The sequence below is a fragment of the Hemitrygon akajei genome, chromosome 28, assembly GCF_048418815.1.
Source record: "Hemitrygon akajei chromosome 28, sHemAka1.3, whole genome shotgun sequence".
In the NCBI taxonomy this organism is placed as follows: Eukaryota; Metazoa; Chordata; class Chondrichthyes; order Myliobatiformes; family Dasyatidae; genus Hemitrygon; species Hemitrygon akajei.
In genome coordinates this window covers 9,131,488-9,154,096 of record NC_133151.1, presented here as the reverse complement: position 1 = coordinate 9,154,096, position 22,609 = coordinate 9,131,488, and the positions used below count along the sequence as shown (strand labels likewise).

General features: G+C 53.1%; 1 protein-coding gene across 1 annotated transcript; it reads right to left on the bottom strand.

The window, feature by feature from the left end:
- Positions 1-404: 404 nt before the first annotated feature.
- Positions 405-22,060, bottom strand: LOC140717666 (dapper homolog 1-like). The gene is made up of 4 exons (XM_073031300.1): positions 21,528-22,060; positions 7,165-7,516; positions 6,666-6,917; positions 405-2,106 (listed from the first exon to the last, which is right to left on the bottom strand). Exons 1-4 carry the CDS (start codon positions 21,741-21,743, stop codon positions 1,004-1,006), a joined length of 1,923 nt encoding a protein of 640 aa, XP_072887401.1. The 5' UTR covers positions 21,744-22,060; the 3' UTR covers positions 405-1,003.
- Between the last annotated feature and the right edge of the window lie 549 nt (positions 22,061-22,609).

Here is a 22,609-nt window from a genome sequence, read left to right as displayed (position 1 = left end):
AGTGTGATGTTTATTCATTCAGTGGAGGTGGGCTTCACATACTGAGCCAGGAGGGGGTGGCGGTGAGGAGCTTTCGAGCTCCTGAAGGTGTGGGTACACTGTAAAGGAGAGAGCTCCATGATCTGACCCCGCGCAGCGCTCAGCGCGTGGGGCTTGACGACTTTCCAGGGAGCGGCGCTCCCACACTTCCCCGTGTCGCCCGCGTCCTTCCAGCCGGTGGGTCTGGAGGCCCCGGTGAGTTACCGCAGAAGGTACAGACCTGGCGCTGGAGCGGACAGGCTGCCCTCCGAGCGGACTGCGGCTGCGCGTCTCCCCCCCCCCAGCCGAATATCCCCGCGAAGGGTGCCGATCCCACCCCCCTTCCTTCCCTCCCGCAACACACGGAGACGGGAGATGCGCCCAGATGGTCTTTGGTCAATAATTTTATTTATTCCAACTCTACAGTCTAGCATCCAAAAATATTGCAGCCCGGCAGGAGGACAACTTAAATAATTATCTGAAACTAACGCGACTCCTCGCCAGTCCGGCACTCTAAGGCACTAGGTACAGGTCTTTGTCAGGTTTCCCCCGCCACCTTCTCCTTCCCCTCCGGGGACATTCACAGTTTTGGCTTAGTCTCAGTGATCTTCATTTCTGAGGGGGTGGGGGGGAATGAAAGCCAAGTGTCTCATCGTCTGGTGTGTGGAAGAAATGGCCCCAGAAGGTCACCTCTTGAGATGGGCAGGGAGGGGGGGGAGAATGGCCTCAGAGAGTCACCTCAATGGATGAGGGGTGGGGGGGGAGGAAAATAGAGGGATATTGAACCAGCCATGATAGCAGACTGAATGGGCCAAATGGCCTACTTCTGATCATATCTTATAGAAGAGGTGGAGGGTGGATTGGCCCCAGAGGGATTGGATGAGGGGCAGGGGGGAGGGGGGAAGGGAAGGTGGTGCTCCTGAGGGGTTGGGGAAGGAAAAGATGAGGCAGGGGGAGTGGCCCCAGTGGGTGAGGGAGACACCCCTCATTTGGGAGTGCTGTTGACCTTGAGGGACCAAGGCCTGATGGACAACTGCACTCTTTTCCTGAGCTCCTTGAAGGACCTGGAGCGGTGGAACCGGGTCTCGGAGACCGGGCTGGTCCGGGGCAGGGTTTCGGCCCCACGCAACCAGCCAGCTCCCTCCTCCCCCAGCGAGGAAGGGAGGGAGTCGGAGGGCGAGGACCTCTGGCGTCGGCTCAGGAAGGCCTGGGCCTGGCCCAGGAAGCCGGCCTTCTTCACCCTGTTGGGGGCCGGGATCTCCAACACCGATGTCCACTTCTGCTTCCTCCGGGCCGGCCCGGGCCCCAGTGAGGCCTCGGGCGCCTGCGGCAATGCCGAGCTCAGGTTCATCTCCGAGCTGGAGCGGGAGGCCGACCTCCTCCTGGAACCCAGCCGCTTGAAGAGGTCCACGCGCCGGCCCCCGTGCTCTGGGGCGTCCCGCTCGCCGGCGGCCGGGCACCTCACCAGCTCGTGGTGCAGGTGTTTGCCGCGGTAGAGTGGGGCGTCGGGGGCCGGCGAGCCAGCGGGCTCAGGGGTAACCGGGGAGCGCCCGTCCCGCGACGGCGGCCGCTCGGGGGCCTGGCAGCTGGTGGAGATCCGCCTCCTCGCCCCTTTCCAGGCTCCGGCCGGGCCCTGGCTGCAGACTGACGACAGCGACAGGCTCTTGGGGTACGAGGCCAGCGGAGGCCTCCTGGGTCCCGGCTGCTCACAGCGGGAGCGGAGCACCAGGCCGCAGATGTACCTGTCCAGCCTCTCTCTGCTGGCCAGCGGGACGGGCTCGGCCCCGGCCCCGGCTCCAAGCTCCGGCCCCGCTCCGTCCCCCTCCCCCTCCCCGTCGGGCTCCCTGGGGCGGCCGGACGAAGCGGTGAAGAGCGGGCTCTGCAGGGCCACCGCGTGCAGCGGGCTCGGGTAGTGGTACACCTCGCTGCCGTGTCTGGACACCAGGTCGCAGCGGAACTTCGGGTCAGGCCGCGCACCGTGGCCCGGGGAGGAGGTGAGGGAGACGGAGGTGGTGGAGGAGGAGGCCGCCGGGCAGCTGGAGGAGAGTCTGCTGGAGCTGCAGTAGCGGGGCAGGAAGGTCAGCTCGCCTGGGGGGGGGGGGGGGGGGGGAGAGAGAGAGATGGGGTGAGTTTTAGATCCCCTCAATTCCGTTCCAGCATTCCTGTTGCCCCACCCTTGTCCCCACTTGGTGCCTCCGCCCTCTCGGCATCCCCGCCCCTCCCATCCCCGCCCCTCCTGATGCCTCCACCCCCTCCCAGGACCCCCAGACTTTAAACGACTGGCTGGGATGAAGTTTGGTAAAAGTGTTCAAGAAAGTTTTGTAAACTAATACGTTGGGAATAGAGAGAGTGTGATACTGGATCTCCTGTTTGGGAACGAGACAGGGCAGTTAAGAAGCTTGGGTAGGGGACTGCTGAATCTAGTGATCATAATGTCATTAGATTCAAATAATTCCGGAGGAGGATAGGTCTTGTCGGGTTGAGATTCTAAATTGGAGAAAGGCCAATTTTGATGGTATCAGAAGGGATCTGGCAAGGCTTTTTCTGGCACAGGCATAACGAGGAGGCCTTCAAAAGTGAAACTTTGAGAGGACAAAGCTTGTACGCACCTGTCAGGATAAAAGGTAAAGATAACAGGTGTGGGGAATCTTGGTTTTTGAGCGATATTGAGCAAAGACAAAAGGAGGTGCATAGTAGGTAGAGGCAGGCAGGAAAAATCAGGTGCTTATTGAGTTTAAGAAAGGCAAGAGAGTACTTACGGAATTTAGGAGGGATAAAAGAAGGCATGAGGCTGCCCGAGCAGACAACGTGAAGAATTCCTTGGGCTTCCACAGATATGCTAACAGCAGAAGAACGGGAAGTGTTGAAATTGGATTTCTAGAAGACCAGAGTGGTCATCTATGTGTGGAGTTGAAAGAGAAGGAGGGAGATCTGAAATGGATTATTTTTTTGCGTTTGTGGATAATGAGTCTGTGGAAGCGAGGCAATGCACAGTGACACCATGGACCCGATACAGATTAGCGAGGAGGAGGTACTTGCTGGCTCGAGGCAAATTAGGGTGGGTAGATCTCCAGGGGCTGACAAGGTGTTCCCTCGGACCCTGTGGCCCTCGGTAAAACATGAAATCCAGTCCTTAGAAAGAGGTAGAATCCTTGTGAGTAGAGTTAAGAAAGTGCAAGGAATGAAAGAACTTGATGTAAGTTATATAGAGGCCCCCGAACAGTAGCCAGGACGTGGGCTACAAATTACAACGGGAGACAGTAAAGGCGTGTCAGAAGGGCAATATTACAATAGTCATGGGGGAATTCCGTATGCAGGGGGATTGGGAAAATCAGGTTGGTGCTGGATCCCGAGGGAATTTGTAGAATGCCTACGGGATGGCTTTTCAGAGCAGCCTGTGGTTGAGCCCACTAGGGGAAAGGCAATTCTGGAGTGGGTGTTGTGTAATGAACCAGTTTTGATTAGGGAGCTTAAGGTAAAGCAGCCCTTAGGAGGCAGTGATCATAATACGATAGAATTCACCCAGCAGTTTGAAAGGGAGGTGCTAAAGTCAGATGTACCAGTATTACAGTGGAGTAAGGGGAATTACAGAGGCACAAGAGAGAAGCTGAGCAAGTTGAAAGGGGACACTAGCAGGGATGACGGCAGAACAGCGATGGCTGGAGTTTTTTGGGGTAACTCGGAAGGTGCAGGATAGATACGTCCCAAGGATGAAGTACTGTAAAGGGAGAATGGCTGAGGGAAGTCAAAGACAGCATAAAAGCAAAAGAGAGGGTATTTAATAGAGCAAACGTTAGTAGAAAGATGATTGGGAAGCTTTTAAACACCAATAGAAGGCAACTAAACAGCCATAGGGACAGAAAAGATAAAACATGCAGGTAAACGGGACAATATCAAAGAGAATACCAGAAGATTTTTCAGATACAGAAAGCATGAAAGAGAGGCGAGGGTAAAAATCAGAGTGCTGGAGAGATAGTAATGTGAGACAAAGAAGTTGAGAAGTTGTACAAACTTAATAAATATTTTTTGTCTATCTTCACTGTGGAAGACACCAGCAGTATGCCAGAGATGCGAAAATGTCAGAGGGCAGAGGTGTGCGCAGTTGCTATTACTGAGGAGAAGGTGGTGGGGAAACTGGAAGGTCTGAAGGTAGATAAGTCACCCTGCACCCCAGGGTTCTGAAAGGGATGGCTGAGGAGACTGTGGGTACATTAGTAACGATCACTAGATTCTGGAAGGATTCCAGAGGACTGGAAAATTACAAATGTCAACCCACTCTTTAAGAAGGGAGAAGAAAGGAAATTATAGACCAGTTAGATTATAGACCATCTTCAGTGGTTGGGAAGATGTTGGAGTCGATTGTTAAGGAAGTAGTTCTGGGGTATTTGGAGGCACGTGATAAAACAGGCCAAAGTCAGCATGGTTTCCTCAAGGGAAAATCTTGCCTGACAAATCTGTTGGAATTCTTTGAAGAGATAACAGGCACGATTGACAAAGGAGAGTCGGTGAATGTTGCGTACTGGGATTTTCAGAAGGCCTTTGACAAGGTGCCGCACATGAGGCTGCTTGACGAGCTGTGAGCCCGTGGCATTACCGGAAAGGTTCTGGCGCTGATTGTTCGGAGGCACAGTGAGACTTAAGGGGAACTTTTCCGCTTGGCTGCCAGTGACTAGTGGTGCTCCACGAGGGTGGGCGTTGAGGTAAGACTCTTTTTACATTGAATGCCAATGATTTCGACGATGGAATTGATGGCTCTGTGGCCAGGTTTGCCGACGATATGAAGATGCGGAGGGGCAGGTAGTGTCGAGGAAGCAGGGCGCCTGCAGAAGGAGCAGTGTCAGGAAGTTTACGGTCGTGCACTTTGGTCGAAGAATAAAGGTGTAGGCTATTTTCTAAATGGGGAGGACATTCAGAAATCAGGTGCAAAGGGGCTTGGGAGTCCCCGTGCAGGATTCCCTAAAGGGTAACTTGCGGGTTGAGTCGGTGGGGAGGAGGCAAAATTATTATTAGCATTCATTTCGAGAGGACTGGAATATAAAAGCAGGATGTAATGCCAAGTCTTTGAGGCATCAATCGGACTGCACCTGAGCAATTTTGGGCACCTTTTTTAAGAAAGGATGTGCTAGCATTGGAGAGGGTCCAGAGGAGGTTCACGAGAATCGTCTGGGAGGCGAGTACAGGAATTGCAGTCTCCCTTGCAGAGGGATCTAAGACGCCCTTAGGTGCTCGGGGGGTGGAAGATAGCTCACGTGCGTCCACCGTTTCAGAAAGGCTCTAATAATAAGTCAGGACATTTTAGAACAATGCGCCTGACATCAGATAGTGGGTAGGTTATTGGGAAGTATGCTAAAGGATAGCTAAATGTTTAGATAGATGCACTTCTGCCTCGGCACCCTTTGTGCATGGCAGGTCTGAAAGAGTTCTTCGTGGAGGTTACTAGGAAAGCTGATGAAGGCAAGGCAGTGGATGTTGTCTACATGGAATTTAGCAAAGCCTTTGACAAGGTCCCACGTGGGAGCTTGGTCAAAAAGGCCCAGTCGCCGGGCGTTCAGGATGAAGTAGTAAATTGGATTAGACATCGTCTCCGTGGAGAAGCCAGAGAGTGGTAGCAGAGGGTTCCCTCTCTGACTGGAGGCCAGTGACTAGCGGAGTGCCGCAGGGATCGGTGCCGGGTCCGTTGTTGTTTGTCATCTGGATGATAACGTGGTTAACTGCATCAGTAAATTTGTGGGGGTGCAGTGGGCAGCGAGGAAGACCATTGGAGCTCCCAGAGGGATCTGGACCAGCTGGAAAACCAGCCTGAAAAATGGCAGATGGAACTTAATGCAGACAAGTGTGAGGTGTTACACTTTGGGAGGACACAGTGAGCAGTAAACACTGGGGAGTGCTGTAGAACACCGGGATCTGGGAATACAGGTCCATAATTCCTTGAAAGTCACGCCACAGGTAGATACAGCCGTAAAGAAAGCTTATGGCACATTGGCCTTCATAAGTATTGAGTACAGGAGATGGGATGTTATGTTGAAGTTGTACAAGACGTTGGTGGGGCCTCATTTGGAGTATTGAGTGCAGTTTTGGTCACCGACCTACAGGAAAGATGTCAACAAGGTTGAAAGAACAGAGAAAATTTACAAGGATGTTGCCGAGACTTGAGTTCTAAGGAAAGGCTGAATAGGTCAGGACTTTATTCCCTGGAGCGCAGGGAATACGGGGAGATTAGGTAGAGGGGTATAGATAGGGTAAATGCAAGCAGGCTTTTTCCACTGAGGTTGGGTGAGACTAGAACTAGAGGTCATGGGTTAAGGGTGAAAGGTGAGAAGTTTAAGGGGAACATGAGGGGAAACTTCTTCACTCAGAGGGTGGTGAGAGTGTGGGACAAGCGGTGGATTTGAGTTCATTTTGAACATTTAAGAGAAGCTTGGATAGGTACATGGTTGGGAGGGGTATGGTCCAGGTGCAGTTTGAGTGGGTCAGGCAGAATAGTCTGGCATGGGCTGAAGGGCTGTAGAACTTTACGAGCCTTGTCTCTGCCCTCCCCACCCCAACACCAGTGTCCCCTTGTCATCCTGTCCCACCCAGCACTCTCCGGCAACCCTGGCCACCCCCACCGTCCACCCGTGCCCCCAGCCCGCCCTGCGGCTCCCTACCTGCTGACACCGGCCTCTGGGAGGCCCTTCCCCTCCGGACGACCCTGCCCCAGATGCAGGCCTCGCTCTCGAGGGCCCGCTGCGCGCCGGGCTCCGGGTGCGGCGCCCCGTCGTCGGTGGAGCGAGGCCGGCGGCGGCCCACCTGCGGGCCTGACTGCACGCTCCACAGTGAGCTGGAGGGGCACTCGCTGTACACCGAGGTGCAGGAGGTGGAGAGCGAGCACGAGGCGCTGTCGGTCACGTCGTAGAAACCTGCGGCAAGCGGGGGTGAGACAGGTCACGGTGGGCAGGCCCGCAGAACGGACAGGTCCTTCAACCAACACCCTCTAATCTTCTCCCTTCCTCTTCTCTTTTACCCCTCTTTCCAACCACTCCCCCCACCCCCAATTCCTCCCCTCCCTCCCCTCTGTTCCTCCCCCACCCCATCCCCTTCCTCTCCCTCTCCTGCCCTTTCCCGTCTCTCCACCCCCCCCCCCCCCCCCCCGGCACCCCCTCTCACCCGAGCTGGGCCTGGAGTCCGTGTCGCCACTGTCCTGGCCCCTCTCGACCAACTGGGTCACGGCTCCGTGCTGCCCCTCCAGCTCCTGATGCTCCGCGGTTCCCAGTTCGCCGGAGACACCGCCAGTGTCTCTTCTCCACTGCTCCCCGCCCAGTCCCTCGGGCGGGGGAGACTCGGGGGGAGGCGGGCTGCAGTGCCCCACCACCCTGGACAGTCCATCACCAGCCGGGGCCCTCGCAGTGGGGTGCGGCCGTGCGCAGTGCTCCCGGCCGCTGACCGGCTCCAGCACGCCCAGTTGCTTGACATCTCGCGCGGGAGCTTGCTCCAGTTCGCCCGCGGCCAGCTGCAGAGGCTGTCGAAGTAAACCAGAGCTCCCGTCAGCATGTAAACCGGCAGCGGAACGAGCGTGGCGCCCCGACACGGGTTCGAGTGGTCTACGCTCGCGTTCAGGAAGGCCAGAGGTGGCATACATGAATCAGTACCTTGATGTCTGAACCTTCTGAGTGCCTCCTCCTTCCCACTATCCTCGCAGGCTCCTCCTTCTTCAGACCTTTTGCCTCCTCCACCTCTCCCCTCGCTGCTTCTTTCACCATCCCATCTTCCCCCTAACCCGGTCTTACCCGTCACCTGCCAACCCCATCTTCTCATTCTGGCTTCTTCCCTCCCTCCCTTCCTTTCCAGTCCCAAGGGTCTCGGTGGTCCAAAATGGCGACTGTTTATGCTGTAGATGCTGCCTGACCTGCTGAGTTTCTCCAGCGTTTCTTGTGTGTGTTACTCTGGATTTCCAGCATCTGCAGAATCTCCTGTGTTTATCCCTGTCCCTCTATATTCCTTGCACAGTTATCTGGCTCTCTAAAAGTTTTCGTCTAATTCCCAGACCAATCCACACACCGACCACTCTCTGTTTAAAAAAAAACTTGCCCCTTACAACGTGGCCCCCCTCAGGGTGGAGGAGCAACACCTCGTATTCCGTCTGGGTAGCCTCCAACCTGATCGTCGATTTCTCCTTCCGGTGAAAAAAAAACATCACCCCCCCCACTTACTTCTCCTCACCATCCTGTGCCCTCCTCCTTCTCCCCGTTCTCCTCTGGTCCACTCTCCTATCAGATTCCTTCCTCTCCAGCCCTTGACCTGGCTTCACCGATCACCTTCCAGCCTCCTTTCCCTCTCCCCCCCCCCCCCCCACACCACGTTTTCATTCTGGCGTCTTCCCCCTCCCTTCTCAGTCCTGCAGAAGGGTCTCGGCCCGAAACGTCGACTCCCATCGATGCTGCCTGACCTGCTGAGTCTCTCCGGGGGTCCAAGCTCATAGCTCGTTGGAAATGGCCACACACTTGGATAATGTGGTTAAGAAGGCTTATCTAGTCGCCAACGCAGGAAATCCGGGCAACGCACACAAAATGCTGGAGGGACTCAGGAGTGCTCAGAGTACTGTTTTCCATCGATGCCGCCTGGTCTACTGAGTTCCTCCGTCATCTCGTGTGCGCCGCAAGGCTTACGGAGCGCTTGCTCTTATCCGTCGAGGCATTGAGTTTAAAAGTCAGCAGGCTGTGTCGCAACTTTTTAAAACTCTGGTCAGGCCACGTCTGGAGTATTGTGTCCATCTCTGGTCGGCTCACTACAGGAAGGACGTTGAGGCTTTGGAGAGGGGGCAGAGGAGGTTTACCAGGACGCTGCCTGGTTTAGAGGGCGTGTGCTATCACGAGAGGGTGGACAAACCTGGGTTGTTTCCTCCGGAGTATCGGAGACTGAGGGGAGATCTGATAGAGGTTTACAAGATGATGAGAGGCATCGATAGAGTGGACAGGGAGTATCTGTTTCCCAGGGTTGAAATGACTAATACCAGAGGGTAGCATTGAAGGTGAGAGGGGGGATGTGAGGGGGAAGTTTTTTACTCGGAGAGTGGGGGTTGCCTGGTACGCTGGTAGAGGCTTTTGAGAGACGTTTGGATCGGCACATGGACATGAGGAAGATGGAGGATATGGACATGAGGAAGATGGAGGATATGGACATGGTGTAGGTAGGAGGATATGGACATGAGGAAGATGGAGGATATGGACATGAGGAAGATGGAGGATATGGACATGGTGTAGGTAGGAGGATATGGACATGAGGAAGATGGAGGATATGGACATGAGGAAGATGGAGGATATGGACATGGTGTAGGTAGGAGGATATGGACATGAGGAAGATGGAGAATATGGACATGAGGAAGATGGAGGATACAGACATGAGGAAGATGGAGGATATGGACATGAGGAAGATGGAGGATATGGACATGGTGTAGGTAGGATATGGACATGAGGAAGATGGAGGATATAGACGGTGTAGGTAGGAGGATATGGACATGAGGAAGATGGAGGATATGGACATGGTGTAGGTAGGAGGATATGGACATGAGGAAGATGGAGGATATGGACATGGTGTAGGTAGGAGGATATGGACATGAGGAAGATGGAGGATATGGACATGGTGTAGGTAGGATATGGACATGAGGAAGATGGAGGATATGGACATGAGGAAGATGGAGGATATGGACATGGTGTAGGTAGGAGGATATGGACATGAGGAAGATGGAGGATATGGACATGAGGAAGATGGAGGATATGGACATGAGGAAGATGGAGGATATGGACATGAGGAAGATAGAGGATATAGACATGGTGTAGGTAGGAGGATATGGACATGAGGAAGATGGAGGATATGGACATGAGGAAGATGGAGGATATGGACATGAGGAAGATGGAGGATATGGACATGGTGTAGGTAGGATATGGACATGAGGAAGATGGAGGATATGGACATGGTGTAGGTAGGAGGATATGGACATGAGGAAGATGGAGGATATAGACATGGTGTAGGTAGGAGGATATGGACATGAGGAAGATGGAGGATATGGACATGAGGAAGATGGAGGATATGGACATGAGGATGGAGGATATGGACATGAGGAAGATGGAGGATATAGACATGGTGTAGGTAGGATATGGACATGAGGAAGATGGAGGATATGGACATGAGGAAGATGGAGGATATGGACATGAGGAAGATGGAGGATATAGACATGGTGTAGGTAGGAGGATATGGACATGAGGAAGATGGAGGATATGGACATGAGGAAGATGGAGGATATGGACATGGTGTAGGTAGGATATGGACATGAGGAAGATGGAGGATATAGACATGGTGTAGGTAGGAGGATATGGAAATGAGGAAGATGGAGGATATAGACATGGTGTAGGTAGGAGGATATGGACATGAGGAAGATGGAGGATATGGACATGGTGTAGGTAGGAGGATATGGACATGAGGAAGATGGAGGATATGGACATGGTGTAGGTAGGAGGATATGGACATGAGGAAGATGGAGGATATGGACATGGTGTAGGTAGGATATGGACATGAGGAAGATGGAGGATATGGACATGAGGAAGATGGAGGATATGGACATGGTGTAGGTAGGAGGATATGGACATGAGGAAGATGGAGGATATAGACATGGTGTAGGTAGGGGGATATGGACATGAGGAAGATGGAGGATATGGACATGAGGAAGATGGAGGATATAGACATGAGGAAGATGGAGGATATGGACATGAGGAAGATGGAGGATATGGACATGGTGTAGGTAGGATATGGACGAGGAAGATGGAGGATATAGACATGGTGTAGGTAGGATATGGACATGAGGAAGATGGAGGATATGGACATGAGGAAGATGGAGGATATAGACATGGTGTAGGTAGGAGGATATGGACATGAGGAAGATGGAGGATATGGACATGGTGTAGGTAGGAGGATATGGACATGAGGAAGATGGAGGATATGGACATGGTGTAGGTAGGAGGATATGGACATGAGGAAGATGGAGGATATGGACATGGTGTAGGTAGGATATGGACATGAGGAAGATGGAGGATATGGACATGAGGAAGATGGAGGATATGGACATGGTGTAGGTAGGAGGATATGGACATGAGGAAGATGGAGGATATAGACATGGTGTAGGTAGGAGGATATGGACATGAGGAAGATGGAGGATATGGACATGAGGAAGATGGAGGATATAGACATGAGGAAGATGGAGGATATGGACATGAGGAAGATGGAGGATATGGACATGAGGAAGATGGAGGATATGGACATGGTGTAGGTAGGATATGGACGAGGAAGATGGAGGATATAGACATGGTGTAGGTAGGATATGGACATGAGGAAGATGGAGGATATAGACATGGTGTAGGTAGGAGGATATGGACATGAGGAAGATGGAGGATATGGACATGAGGAAGATGGAGGATATGGACATGGTGTAGGTAGGATATGGACATGAGGAAGATGGAGGATGTAGACATGGTGTAGGTAGGAGGATATGGACATGAGGAAGATGGAGGATATGGACATGGTGTAGGTAGGATATGGACATGAGGAAGATGGAGGATATGGACATGAGGAAGATGGAGGATATGGACATGGTGTAGGTAGGATATGGACATGAGGAAGATGGAGGATGTAGACATGGTGTAGGTAGGAGGATATGGACATGAGGAAGATGGAGGATATGGACATGGTGTAGGTAGGAGGATATGGACATGAGGAAGATGGAGGATATGGACATGAGGAAGATGGAGGATATGGACATGGTATAGGTAGGAGGATATGGACATGAGGAAGATGGAGGATATAGACATGGTGTAGGTAGGAGGATATGGACATGAGGAAGATGGAGGATATGGACATGGTGTAGGTAGGAGGATATGGACATGAGGAAGATGGAGGATATGGACATGAGGAAGATGGAGGATATGGACATGGTATAGGTAGGAGGATATGGACATGAGGAAGATGGAGGATATAGACATGGTGTAGGTAGGAGGATATGGACATGAGGAAGATGGAGGATATGGACATGAGGAAGATAGAGGATATAGACATGGTGTAGGTAGGAGGATATGGACATGAGGAAGATGGAGGATATAGACATGGTGTAGGTAGGAGGATATGGACATGAGGAAGATGGAGGATATGGACATGGTGTAGGTAGGATATGGACATGAGGAAGATGGAGGATGTAGACATGGTGTAGGTAGGAGGATATGGACATGAGGAAGATGGAGGATATGGACATGGTGTAGGTAGGATATGGACATGAGGAAGATGGAGGATATGGACATGAGGAAGATGGAGGATATAGACATGGTGTAGGTAGGAGGATATGGACATGAGGAAGATGGAGGATATGGACATGAGGAAGATGGAGGATATGGACATGGTGTAGGTAGGATATGGACATGAGGAAGATGGAGGATGTAGACATGGTGTAGGTAGGAGGATATGGACATGAGGAAGATGGAGGATATGGACATGAGGAAGATGGAGGATATGGACATGGTATAGGTAGGAGGATATGGACATGAGGAAGATGGAGGATATAGACATGGTGTAGGTAGGAGGATATGGACATGGTGTAGGTAGGAGGATATGGACATGAGGAAGATGGAGGATATGGACATGAGGAAGATGGAGGATATGGACATGGTATAGGTAGGAGGATATGGACATGAGGAAGATGGAGGATATAGACATGGTGTAGGTAGGAGGATATGGACATGAGGAAGATGGAGGATATGGACATGAGGAAGATAGATATAGACATGGTGTAGGTAGGAGGATATGGACATGAGGAAGATGGAGGATATGGACATGAGGAAGATGGAGGATATAGACATGGTGTAGGTAGGAGGATATGGACATGAGGAAGATGGAGGATATGGACATGGTGTAGGTAGGAGGATATGGACATGAGGAAGATGCAGGATATGGACATGGTGTAGGTAGGAGGATATGGACATGAGGAAGATGGAGGATATGGACATGGTGTAGGTAGGATATGGACATGAGGAAGATGGAGGATATGGACATGGTGTAGGTAGGAGGATATGGACATGAGGAAGATGGAGGATATGGACATGAGGAAGATGGAGGATATGGACATGGTGTAGGTAGGAGGATATGGACATGAGGAAGATGGAGGATATAGACATGGTGTAGGTAGGAGGATATGGACATGAGGAAGATGGAGGATATGGACATGAGGAAGATGGAGGATATAGACATGAGGAAGATGGAGGATATGGACATGAGGAAGATGGAGGATATGGACATGAGGAAGATGGAGGATATGGACATGGTGTAGGTAGGATATGGACGAGGAAGATGGAGGATATAGACATGGTGTAGGTAGGATATGGACATGAGGAAGATGGAGGATATAGACATGGTGTAGGTAGGAGGATATGGACATGAGGAAGATGGAGGATATGGACATGAGGAAGATGGAGGATATGGACATGGTGTAGGTAGGATATGGACATGAGGAAGATGGAGGATGTAGACATGGTGTAGGTAGGAGGATATGGACATGAGGAAGATGGAGGATATGGACATGGTGTAGGTAGGATATGGACATGAGGAAGATGGAGGATATGGACATGAGGAAGATGGAGGATATGGACATGGTGTAGGTAGGATATGGACATGAGGAAGATGGAGGATGTAGACATGGTGTAGGTAGGAGGATATGGACATGAGGAAGATGGAGGATATGGACATGGTGTAGGTAGGAGGATATGGACATGAGGAAGATGGAGGATATGGACATGAGGAAGATGGAGGATATGGACATGGTATAGGTAGGAGGATATGGACATGAGGAAGATGGAGGATATAGACATGGTGTAGGTAGGAGGATATGGACATGAGGAAGATGGAGGATATGGACATGGTGTAGGTAGGAGGATATGGACATGAGGAAGATGGAGGATATGGACATGAGGAAGATGGAGGATATGGACATGGTATAGGTAGGAGGATATGGACATGAGGAAGATGGAGGATATAGACATGGTGTAGGTAGGAGGATATGGACATGAGGAAGATGGAGGATATGGACATGAGGAAGATAGAGGATATAGACATGGTGTAGGTAGGAGGATATGGACATGAGGAAGATGGAGGATATAGACATGGTGTAGGTAGGAGGATATGGACATGAGGAAGATGGAGGATATGGACATGGTGTAGGTAGGATATGGACATGAGGAAGATGGAGGATGTAGACATGGTGTAGGTAGGAGGATATGGACATGAGGAAGATGGAGGATATGGACATGGTGTAGGTAGGATATGGACATGAGGAAGATGGAGGATATGGACATGAGGAAGATGGAGGATATAGACATGGTGTAGGTAGGAGGATATGGACATGAGGAAGATGGAGGATATGGACATGAGGAAGATGGAGGATATGGACATGGTGTAGGTAGGATATGGACATGAGGAAGATGGAGGATGTAGACATGGTGTAGGTAGGAGGATATGGACATGAGGAAGATGGAGGATATGGACATGAGGAAGATGGAGGATATGGACATGGTATAGGTAGGAGGATATGGACATGAGGAAGATGGAGGATATAGACATGGTGTAGGTAGGAGGATATGGACATGGTGTAGGTAGGAGGATATGGACATGAGGAAGATGGAGGATATGGACATGAGGAAGATGGAGGATATGGACATGGTATAGGTAGGAGGATATGGACATGAGGAAGATGGAGGATATAGACATGGTGTAGGTAGGAGGATATGGACATGAGGAAGATGGAGGATATGGACATGAGGAAGATAGATATAGACATGGTGTAGGTAGGAGGATATGGACATGAGGAAGATGGAGGATATGGACATGAGGAAGATGGAGGATATAGACATGGTGTAGGTAGGAGGATATGGACATGAGGAAGATGGAGGATATGGACATGGTGTAGGTAGGAGGATATGGACATGAGGAAGATGCAGGATATGGACATGGTGTAGGTAGGAGGATATGGACATGAGGAAGATGGAGGATATGGACATGGTGTAGGTAGGATATGGACATGAGGAAGATGGAGGATATGGACATGGTGTAGGTAGGAGGATATGGACATGAGGAAGATGGAGGATATGGACATGAGGAAGATGGAGGATATGGACATGGTGTAGGTAGGAGGATATGGACATGAGGAAGATGGAGGATATGGACATGGTGTAGGTAGGAGGGACTAGTGTTTGGGTGTTTTTCAGCTGGTTCAGCACAGACACTGTGGGCTGAATGGCCTGTTCATGTGCTGTGCTCTTCCAAGACCTGATAGAGGCACAGATCGAGTGGACAGCCAGCTCCTTTAACCAGGGATGAAATAGCTAACGCGAGACGGCATCATTTTAAGGTGATTGGAGGGAAGTGCTGTGGGGGGGAGGGGATCAGAGGTAAGTTATTTTTTTACAATAGTGGCCACAATATGACTCGCTCATTCTTGGACTCAATACCCTGACTAACAAAGGCTGGCTCGTCTATCTAGTTACATACACACTGTCCGGGAGCAACGGACCTGAAGATCCAACCACATCTACGCTGCTCAGAGTCCTGCTGTTAACTCCTTACTTTCTCCTTTCATTTGACCCCCCCCCCCCCCCAAGCTCATCTGAATTAAACTCCATCCGCCATTCCTCTGCCCATAAGGCCAGCCAGCGCCTTTTACCCCAGGGTGGAAATGGCCAATACTGGGGGTAATTTTAAGGTGATTGGAGGAAAGTATAGAGGGTTAGCGGTGGTTTTTGTCTACACAGAGAGTGGTGGGTGCGTGGAACGCACTCCCGGGGGTGTGATAGAGGCTGGTACTTCAGGGACATTTAAGAAACTCTTGGTACACGAATGATAGAAACATGGAAGGTTATGTGGGAGGGAAGGTTAGATTGATTTTGGAGTAGGTTAAAGGGTTAGCACAACATTGTGGGCCAAAGGGCCTGCACCATTCTATATCTGTAACTAACCTACATCCTGCTGTATCCTCTGACAAGCTCTTCGCTGTCCACAACTGCACCAGTCTTTATAAAACGTACTAATCTGTAAATTTACTAAACCACCCGAAACTTCATGTTTGTTCCCCTCCACTGGCCCAGCAGAGTTCCTCCAGCATCTACCTCATCCGCCTATTTCCGTTTTCACAAACGGGGGAACACCGCTCGTCACAGATGCCCAGCCCCTTCCACCACTCCCTCTGTCTCCTGGGGGCAAAACAATCGGCCTCCTCTAGTCCAGGGAGCCTGGAGCCAGAGCTCCCGGTTATGTGACCACTGACGCCAGGCTGACAATCTCTGAAGAGTATTGGGGACACCCGCCTTGTAAAGACACTGTCTAGGAGGTGGCGATGACAAACCACTTTGGTAGAAAAGTTTGCCAGGAACCAATCGTGGTCTGGAAAGGCCAAGATTTGGAGAAAGTGTTTCTCGACCATTTTTATCCTGTGGACCAATATTATTAAGCAAAGGGTCTGTGGATTCCCTGGTCTAGAGGCTGGTGAATTCTCGAATCCTACCTGCTACCTGGTTTGGAGTACGTCCAGGACATCAAACTCTCCCACCCAAGATCCAATAACTTCGTTTTCACAGACCTGCGTTCAGATCCCTTACAAGGACTACAGTGCAGTCACCAGAGTTAGCGGAGTGGAGTGAGCTTGGGTTGGGAGGGACATCGTGTCCTCACCCTGAAACAGAGCTGGCTGCCGGAGTCCCTGGTCAGTCTGAGGACGGAAGCCTCACCAGCTCCGTGACTGGTGGCAAATGCGATCGTGCCCAGCCAGCTCGAGTGAGGCACTGGCCAGATATATATTGGTTTGAAAGGCTGGGCACTCTACCCCGCGTGGGAGGCGAGAGCGAGGGGAACATGCTGGGGAGAGGGTAATAGGCGTGACTGATACAGGGAGAGCTTCACCGTCCAAAACCTCTGCACAGATACGCTTTATGGAGGGAATTAGTGTCTGCAAGCCACACTGCAGAAGCCTGTTGAAGACTAGCCCACCCCGATGGGCTGAATGGCCTTCTCCCGCACTGGACTGCCACCACGCCCATATGAGAGTCGGGTTATTCGACCGTGGCTGGGCCGAGCTCGCACCCTCACTGGCGCTGGACTCTGCACCCTGCTCCAGCTCGCAGAGCCGGGCGCGGTTGGAGTCTGCCACGCCTGGCACCCGCACAGCTGATAAGGAGCAGGGACGGGCACGGTTCCAGGCAGCCGGGTGGGGGCCTCTCTCAATGCTTCCAAACACGGGTGCTGGGGTTAAACCAGGGAGGCAGGGGAATGGGGAGCCCTGGGCAGGAGGGGGAATGTGGGGGAGGGAAGAGAGAAGGGGAACATGTAGGGGGGAGGGAATGTGTGGGGGACAGAGAGTAGAGAGGGAATGATTAAGGAGAGAGGGAATGTGTGCAGGAGTGGGGGACGTGTGGGGAGAGGGAATGTGTGGGTGAGAAACGGAAAATGGGAATGAGGGAATGTGTTGGCGAGGGAGAACAGGAACGTGTGGGTTTAAAGGAGAGGGGGGGACGTGGGGAGAGTGGGAGGGACTGTGTGGGAGAGAGAGAGGGGTTAGTATGTGGGCGGAAGGAGAGTGAGAGAGAACTGGCTCGGTTTCTGTGCTCAGGTGAGAGCAGAGATTAGATCCGGCCGCTCCCAATGCCAGGTACCCATTGTTCCAGGCGACGGCTGAACTCTGCCTGGCCCCACTCCCCCCTTATCTGATCCCAGGGACCGACTGCAGAAGAGGCAGCCTCTGGGCAGGCGGAGCTGGGAAACGCCGATACTCCGCCGCTCAAAAGCATTTTAGCCCCATCCTATCCTAAGGAGGGAGGACAAAGTCCAGACTCCAGCAGACGCTGGAAATCCAGGGCGACACGCGGGAGGAACTCGACAGGCCAGGCAGCATTGGTGGAGGCACGGCTGTGCAGCGGTCGGCACGGCGGCTTCACGGCGCCGGCGACCCGGGTTCGATTCCCGTCGCTGCCCGCCAGGAGTTTGTGCGTTCTCCCCCGTCTTGGTCATTGTACATCGTCCCGTGATTTAAGCTAAATCGGGGGTTTGCTGGACGACAGATCAAATAAAAAACTATCTGTTAGTACTCCCCATGCAATCCTGTCCTACAATAGGGATCTCCTTACCGACACCAGTTGGCACGTCTCCAGACCACCAAGCTGACCCCAACCCTACCGTCCACCCCCCACGGCACCGACCCAAAGCAAAACACCGCAGACGCTACAGAGCGGAGACAAAGACAAAACGTTTTTAGCCAATCCCTACCCTGTTTCCTTGAGCTGTCCCGCCCTCCCGCACCCTACCCTGCGGCCCGACACCAACATCTTCAATCTCCTCCCCAGTTCCGCCAGCTCTCTCCCCCACAGAGGCTGCCTGACCGGCTGGGTGCTCCCGCCACTCCCCGGGTTTTATTTCAGACGCCCAGCAGCTGCGGGGTTCTTTGCTGAGGTTCCGTAACTGGGAACGTCGGCCGGAGCTCAGACCCGGAATGTGATGCTGCAGACTGGTGAGTGAGAGGAGCTGAGCGAGGCGGACAGAGTGAGAGAAAGAGATGGAAGGAGGGAAGGGGGTGGAGAGGGGAGGCACAGAGGGAAGGGGAGGGGCAGAGGGAGAGGATAGGAAGGAGAGGCACACAGGGATGGAGATGGAGGGAGAGGTGTTGCCTCAGTACCAACATTCACACCCCCCACACTGCGGTGTCTGTGAAGACAGACATGCCTCCCTCCTCCCCGAGGCACCGATCCAAGTGAACCGGGAGGTCCCAGTTCATCACAAAGCCTAATTCCTATTTACACTCTCAGGATCGCAGCAGATCAGACAGAATTTTTGACAAGTCGGTACCCGACAGGCAAACAATTAAGAGATTAATTCGGCAGAAATTCCGACAGGCGTGCTGCTCTGCGTCGTGTCATTAGGGGAGATTATCCCACAGGCCGAGAGCGGAGCCCGGACGAGGGGAACCGGGAAACCGCAAGCACACTTCAGTCACGCTGCCTGTGCCTGCTAGGGTTCAGCGGGTGGGGGTGGGGGCAGGGGATTGACGTGACCTGTCGTCTACAGACCCCGTCTGAGCATCGCCCGGGTCAGAGACGGGCTGCTTCCTTGGCCAATAAGACGTGAGGGCCCTTCAGAAAGCACAGAAACAGGCCTTTCAGCCCATCGAGCCTGTGCTGACCATCAACCATTCCCCTTAACCTTTCCATTTCTCCCACCCTCGAGACTCTAACGATGCCTACCTGAACGTCGCGCCCCGGTCTCGCTGCCTGAAGCCGGGGGCCGCGGACGGAACTGGGCCCCGGGCCGGTACCCAGGGACCCGTGAGGCTGGCTCGGATCACACCTCCACTAAATAATCCGGGACTGAGAAACTTCCAAAGGCGGAATATAGCGTCTGGGCCTGTACTCGCTGGAATTCAGAAGAACGAGGAATGTTTCCGATGGTGGGGGAGTCTAAGACCAGAGGACACCGCCTCAGAATGGAGGGGCTTCCAAGTAGGAAGGAGATGAGGAGGAATTTCTTCAGCCAGAGGGTAGGGTGGTGAATCTGTGGAATTCTTTGCCACAGGCGGCTCTGGAGGCCCAGTAGTGTAGGGGTTGGCGTAATGCTTTACAGCACCGACGTTCCTGGGTTCAATTCCCGCCGCTGCCCATGAGGAGCCCGCGCGTTCTTGCCGTATCTACGCCGCATGTTTCCGCCCGGTGCTCCGGGTTCCCTCCCGCCTACGGGCCAGGGTCAGGACATTGCGGGCGCGCGCACAGAGCGGGTTCCACGCGGCCCTTCGGCCCATCGAGTCTGTGCTGGACGCGCCCGCACCTGATCCCAAACTCAAAATAAGGACACACAAATCAGCACTGGGACCGTCTCACCCCCCCCCCCCACCCCAACCACACTGACACCCACTGTCAGGAATCTGAGCACCAACGGAGAACTGATTGTGGAGGGGTGGTGGGTCGGGAAACATGAGGTAGGGAGGTGTTAATGAGGAATTTGCTCTTGCATGGGATTTGCTGTGCACATTTAGAAAGATGATCATTTAGTTACCCCTCCAGGGGGGCAAATTGCCCAAAACACACACACACACACACACACACAGTGCCAGCAGTCAGGATCGAACCCAGAACCATAGCAACTCCACCTGCTGCACCACAGCACAAAGTGTCAAAGCGTAAAACACTGGGGCAGAATTAGGCCATTCGGCCCATCGAGTCTGCTCCGCCATTCCCATTATTATCCCTCTCAACCGCGTTCCCCTGCCTTCTCCCTCAGCGGATCGAGAACCTACCAACCTCCCCTTTACATGTACCCGGCGACTCATCCTCCAGAAGGTTCCCCACCCCCCCGTGCAGTTTACGGACAGGAAAGACGTAAACAAGGTTGAAAGTGTACAGAGAAAATTTACAAGGATGTTGCCGGACCTGAGTTAGAAGGAAAGATTGAACAGGTTAGGATTTTATTCCTTGAAATGTAGAAGATTGAGAGGAGATTTGATGGAGGTATACAATATTAGAGGGGAATAGATAGGGTAAATGCAAGCAGGCTTTACCCACTGAGGCTGGGTGGGCCTACAACCAGAGGTCATGGGTAAAGGGTGAAAGGTTTAAGGGGAACATGAGGGGAAACTTCTTCACTCCGAGGGTGGGAACGAGCTGCCAGCACAGATGGTGAATGCGAGCTCGATTTCAGTGTTTAAGAGAAGTTTGGCTCGGTACACGGATGGGAGGGGTGTGGAGGGCTGTGGTCCACCGCGGTGCAGGTCGATGGGAGTGGGCAGTTTTAATGGCTCGGCACGGACTAGACGGGCCGAAGGGCCAGTTTCTGCGCTGTACTCCTCTACAACCCTGAGAAATCCCTCCTCATCTCTGATCTGAAGGTATGTTCTATCCCGAGGCTCGCTCCCTGGTCCTAGGTGTCCCGGTTTTATCTACACTGGCCGTGGGGTGGGGTGGGGGTTGTTATATGGCTGCCTCATAACTGCCGACTAAACCTGTAGGTCCACTCTCTCCCCCCTCTCGGTTGTCTCCCCCACAGCTGCGGAGCTTGACCGATCCCACCTCCCTCCTCCTAGGCGGGTAATTCTGACCCCCTCCCTCCATGCCATTGCTCAGCCCCGAGCGGGATTCGAACCCAGGACCTTCGGACTGAAGATACCAGCGCTGGCATCCGGGACTGAGACCCTGCGGATGCGAGGAGGTGGGAGCCAGGGGTTGGATTCCAGCCCCGCAGCTCAGGGTCCCGGCCGACTCCCCGGGGGGGGACAAGGGCGGCCGTTCAGCCCTTCGAGCCCCGTGCCGGGGGATACCAACACAGTCCGACCTAACTGCAGGAGGGATCCCACTCCACATCCTGCTTTGGAGTTCGCACCAGGTGAAGATCCGGGCCCAGATGTCAACACATTCCCAGATGTTGTCTCAGTCCCCGCTTCTGCCTGACCCTTCCTCCCCCCTCTCGCCTCTCACCTGCCGGGCGCAGGCTCCTCCCGAAGGCGGCAGATCTCCCGGGACCTGCTTGCGATCGCCGCCGCCTTCCTGCAGCACCCTCCGTACGGTCTCCTCCTGCCTCTCCCTCAGCAGCCTCAGCTCCAGCAGGCCCGCCACGCTGGCCTCCAGCCTCTCCCCGATCCGGTTCCTGTCCAGCCCGGGCTTGGGGCCGCTTGCGCCGGCCTTCCTGGCCATGAGGAGCAGCCGATCCTCTCCCCCGCCCCCTCCCGGGGGGAACAGGGTCTCCCTGCCGCCCCGCACGCCGCCTCTGCCCCGGCCGCCGTCACTGTCCCCCGGGGAAGCGCCGCGATTGTAGCGAGTCAGTATCACTGAGAAATGGAAACAATGTAACAGGCTGCCCGCCGCCTGTTGGCTATCCGGTCACGTGGGACGGCAGGAGGCGGGGCCTCACCACCCATTCGAGCCCGAGACCAGGAATCTTGCAATTGGCGCAGGAGAGTTTTTCAAATGAGGTCATTTCGTCACGGAGAGCGGCCACGCTTAAACACACAAACCCATACACACAACACACACACACAAACCCACATTTACACAGGCAGACACACAAACCCAGTTACACAGGCAGACACACAAACCCACATTTACACAGGCAGACACACAACACACACATACACAGTTACACAGGCAGACACACAAACCCAGTTACACAGGCAGACACACAAACCCACAGTTACACAGGCAGACACACAACACACACACACAGTTACACAGGCAGACACAAACCCACACACAGTTACACAGGCAGACGCACAACACACACACAGTTACACAGGCAGACGCACAACACACACACACAGTTACACAGGCAGACACAAACCCACACACAGTTACACAGGCAGACGCACAACACACACACACAGTTACACAGGCAGACACACACACACAAAACACAGTTACACAGGCAGACGCACAAACCCACACACAGTTACACAGGCAGACACACAAACCCACATTTACACAGGCAGACACACAACACACACATACACAGTTACACAGGCAGACGCACAACACACACAGTTACACAGGCAGACACACAAACC

Excerpts from the sequence above, each read along its gene's own strand:
- LOC140717666 (XM_073031300.1), bottom strand. The coding sequence starts at position 21,743 with ATGGCCAGGAAGGCCGGCGCAAGCGGCCCCAAGCCCGGGCTGGACAGG. Across the intron at positions 6,918-7,164 it reads GGACTCCAGGCCCAGCTCGG|GTTTCTACGACGTGACCGAC; the intron begins GTGAGAGGGGGT and ends CGCTTGCCGCAG. Across the intron at positions 2,107-6,665 it reads CCAGAGGCCGGTGTCAGCAG|GCGAGCTGACCTTCCTGCCC; the intron begins GTAGGGAGCCGC and ends CCCCCCCCCCAG.